This window comes from Thalassophryne amazonica, chromosome 8 (assembly GCF_902500255.1).
Source record: "Thalassophryne amazonica chromosome 8, fThaAma1.1, whole genome shotgun sequence".
In the NCBI taxonomy this organism is placed as follows: Eukaryota; Metazoa; Chordata; class Actinopteri; order Batrachoidiformes; family Batrachoididae; genus Thalassophryne; species Thalassophryne amazonica.
The window spans coordinates 84,488,947-84,493,368 of NC_047110.1; the positions used below are offsets into that span (position 1 = coordinate 84,488,947).

Genomic DNA, 4,422 nt, shown 5'->3' on the forward strand with positions numbered 1-4,422 from the left:
TCCTCGGGCTGTATTTCAAAGTCTTCTCAGCGCGCCCTTTGATTGGAGTGAATTGCAGCCACCCCCCCTCCGGGCTAAAGGCAGGGCACGCAAAAGAAACAATGCAACGCATGAAACGTAATATTAATCTCCCTGTGCTGAATGCGGACAAAGCGCTGTGGAAGGTGCGCGTCTATAAAGGTTATTGAGTGCTCACCCAGCTGCGCAATTTTCTCCCGTGTGCCCACTTTGGGGGGAAAAGGTCATATGAGGGCTTTCTATAGAAGCTTCCTGCACATTCACACACACGATCACATGCGCACACGCACATAAACGCTTCTAATATAACCACTCCAAAAGCATTTAATATAAATAGATTCATCTTTATTATTTAAAAAAGACTTACACAAAATATATCTGTTGAAATTTACATTTAGGCTACAGAAAAAGGAGAACAAGTGCATATACATCAGTTCATAGAAGTCTCCTCGCCTTCTACACTACGGTCTGGCACACACAGGTTGTAGCCTTGATACTGTTGTCCAGTGGCGCACACGCGCCAACACCGCCTCACCGAGAGCTGTCAGTCAGATGGCAGTGAATGTTGTTCAAGAGCATTGTTTACAAAAAAATAATGTCTTTATGGTGTTGGCTGTATGATACAAACGGGGAAATGTACACCATCAAAGCAGTCCACCGTGTCACGTTTTAATTGCACTTATTGGTTACGTCCACGTGTCAACGTGACACCGTGTCCAGCTCCATCCTTGTTGGCTTCAGTGCGCTCCGTGCAGCAAGAGGCTCTCCCTCCCTCCCTTTCTCGCTATCTCTATCTCCCTCCCCCCCCCCCTCTCTCTCTCTCTCTCTCTCTCTCTCTCTGATAACAGAGACACAACACATCAAGTCCACGCACCAGGAGCAGCACTGACGTGACGCCTTTGTACAGTCTGTGACATCAGCCGCTTTTACGCACAAACGCGCGCTGCGCAGTTTGGATGCTTGTCCCGCTCAGTACCTGTCAAACCAGGTCGTGAAGTCCAACAGCTCCTGTTCCTCGGAGCTCAGAGGCTCATATCCGCCCTCGTCGGATGAGTAGGTGGAGTGAGGCGACTCCGGGTCAGCGGAGTAGCTGTTGGACAGGGTCGGAGACGGCAACCCGCACTGGAAGGCAGCCGACACGGCGTCGTGTTCGTCCAGAAGTTGCTGTAAAGCCCTGATGTACTCAACCGCCGACCTCAAGGTCTCCACTTTGCTCATCTTCTTGTTGGCGGCGCCGTTGGGCACGTGCTGGCGCAGCGTCTGGAAGCCCATGTTGACCTGTTTGACCCGGTTCCGCTCTCTCTCGTTGCGCCGGGCCACGGCCACGGGCTGCTGCTGCGGGATGGAGTAGCTCAGGCCGTTGAAGCTCAGGCGGCGCTTGCAGCGCAGGAGCTCTGGTGAGCTGGAGCGCTGTCTCTTCAGCACTTTGGCGGCGGCGCTGGTGTTGGGATGCGCCACGGGGGGCGCGCAGTCCTGAGCGGCGGCGTTCAGGCTGATGCTTGCGCGTCTTTCTGTCAACGCGACAGTGAACGCGCTCTGAGTGGAACTGATGGCTGAGGATTCCATCTCTGGAGGGACGCAGAGGAGGGCGAGCAGGTGGCACGAGGACGCACAGGGGCTTGGCAGTGTACAGCTCTCGTGTCCTTCGCGTGGGGACCTTGTGGCTAAAACTCTAGTCCAAGTCTCTCTTGACTGCTTTCAGTCCACGAGCCGATCTGACCCAAACTTTGGCAGCACTCCTCTTTTTCAACACGCGCCCCCCTCCCCCCAACCCACCTTTTTTTTTTTTTTTTTTTTTCTTGGAGACGCACGCTTCGTGGCGAGGCCCCGCCCCGTCCCCGCTGTGAGCTCCCCCGGGCCAGGCGCGTGGCTCCGGGAGCTCAATAAACAATCCCAAGCTTTCAGTGCGCCCGGAGCACGCGCTGGGCTCATTTACATGCCAATGTCTCCAACTTGAAGGCCCATTGGTGGATTCAAACGGCCTGCAACCGAGCGAAAAGAAAGAAAGGAGAAAAAAGGAAAGGGGACGGAAAACTGAAAGGTTTTAGTTCTTTGAAATGTCTTTTGAATTTGACAATGTACCCATGGCAAGTCTTCAAATTATCAGTCTTCCCCCCGCTCGGCCATCTCTCTCCTCTCGCGCTTTACAACCACAAATACCAAGGAGGCTGTCTGCTGTATCCAGGCTGCAGCCTCAGTGTGCAAAATAAAGTGCATGCGTGTGTCTAAAGAGGAACAATTACACAGCTCGCGATTCGTTTCAAAGTTGATGTTTGCTGCATGCAAAAAAGTGCATACATCTATTATTCTTTTATTGGAGCTGCGCAGCGCACGAGTCACAAAAATCGCCAAAATCGATTTTAATTCCACTTCGACTTGAATGCAAAATAATTCTTATGACGGCATATTTAATTTTGGTACAGATTATTGCTGAGCCGCAACACAAAACTAATAACACGTGTGACTCATTTCAGCACCACAACACAGTGGACAGCTGTGACGTCACCTCGCAGATTTGTGGATTTAAATCACACCACGGATTTTCCCCCAAAAGCAGTTTTAATCAGTTTTTTTTCCAAAATGTGGATTCTGCCCCCTGATAAACTCTTATAATTCACATAAAAGTGACAGTGAAGCAATTTGGACAAACATGTGAAGACTGTTCCCCTGGTAGGGAAGATAGAACACTGGCGGCCTCTGATGGTCAACAGTGGCAACTGCAGCGCGAACTTTACTCTGTAATTTAGGACTCCCTCCTCCGGACAAATAGCTCAGTATTCAACAACAACAACAAAAACATCACAGTGAAAACAAACCACTGTAAAGTGATCTACATGAATTAAAATATAAAACAGAACATCAGTCATGGCACATAGTTATGAATTTAAATGAGGAATTGTGTCAGTTTGGCTGCACTTGTGTGCAGACTGACCTGTATCACAGACCAGACACACACTGTGGCTGGAAAAGAAGTGTCTTTTGACGGGTGAGCGAACCAACAAAAACACTTGTTTTAGGGTAATTTGAGAGTGCTTTTTCCAAAAAATACAGTTTTCTGGAGTGTAAAGTTGCACGTTAATTGCCTATCAATCAAAATATAATTAGCTCGTAATAAGCTGTCAACCAAATTATTCTTAAGGACCTGACATGCTGAAAATTAAGATTATTTTTCTAGGTAACTAATTATTTTATGTCACAGGCGCTATAAAGGCTGAAGAAATGTTTATTTATGGTTATCCGATTATTTTGGTGGGGTGAAGTTCATGGAAAATGATGAGTCTGCGGAGATATTGAGGAAAACCAATATACAACTGTTCATATATATATATATATACACACACACACACATATAGACAGACTTTGCATCTGTCAGTCAGTCTGTCCCTCTGACTGTTTCAGCATACTTTTCACTTCAACTGGAATACCAACATTACTTTACAGGTTTTAGCAACCTTCATGGACAAAATTCTGAATTAAACACTAAATCAAGATATTATCTAAGAAATTTTTTGTACAATATCATCCAGATTGAAAGTAGTCAGTTTTGGACAGAAATCCCATGCAGATGAATTTTTTTTCACCATTGTGTTATTGCAATGATTCACCTATTTCCTGCTTCACTGTCAAATAAATTTGGTTCAAGTGTCCCAGCACATAGTAACATTCAGAAAAGTGTACATCTCACTGTCATCTGAATCCGCTTCCCCGGTCACGTCAGCATTTTGTTCACCCATGTTTGTGCAGGGGACACACCGACAGAGCTCTGTGCCTCTCTATCCATGTTTCTGGCAAGAACATGCCCCTTTTGTGCAGCCTGTTTTCTTGCAAGCACACTGAACATGCTTCAAGAGAGAATCAGGAGCAAATGGTAATGTATTCCATATGGATAGCAAACAGTTGTTGGCAATGTGTCGTCCAAAACCAACTGGATCGGGACATTCCCCTGTTTATGTAAGACACCACAGATGAATTACACCTTGGTAGTTGACCCTTTTTGTAAGATTCAAAAGAGTATCTCTATTGGGGGGAGGAAGCATCATATCTAAAAATACTGTATTCCTGGCTTCATCAACAGATTCAATGTCACAAATACTTTTTTTACACATTGTGAAGGTAATTTTCATGATGGTCCCATTCAGCACCGAGGGCCTGGAATAAGGTCTGATAGGTGTTTCTCATCATTATATTGAATGCTTTGACCTTTTCGTGCTCCTTTAAGGTAGTGGTGCTATCACATGCAGTAAAGCAGTGTAGACCAATGACGGCTTTGCACATGGATTCCTCCAGGTGTTTATTAATTAGGTTGACTACAACCAGCTGGAATTCGCTCCATGGGCCATGTAGGAAAAGTGAGCTTTAAAACATCACTATTTTCTTCTGGAACAACATGTATACAGTACTTCA

At 46.3% G+C, this 4,422-nt stretch overlaps 1 protein-coding gene across 1 annotated transcript; it reads right to left on the reverse strand.

Moving 5' to 3' along the window:
• Positions 1-429: 429 nt before the first annotated feature.
• On the reverse strand, positions 430-1,593 carry ascl1b (achaete-scute family bHLH transcription factor 1b). The gene has a single exon (XM_034175627.1). It carries the CDS (start codon positions 1,582-1,584, stop codon positions 988-990), a length of 597 nt encoding a protein of 198 aa, XP_034031518.1. The 5' UTR covers positions 1,585-1,593; the 3' UTR covers positions 430-987.
• Between the last annotated feature and the right edge of the window lie 2,829 nt (positions 1,594-4,422).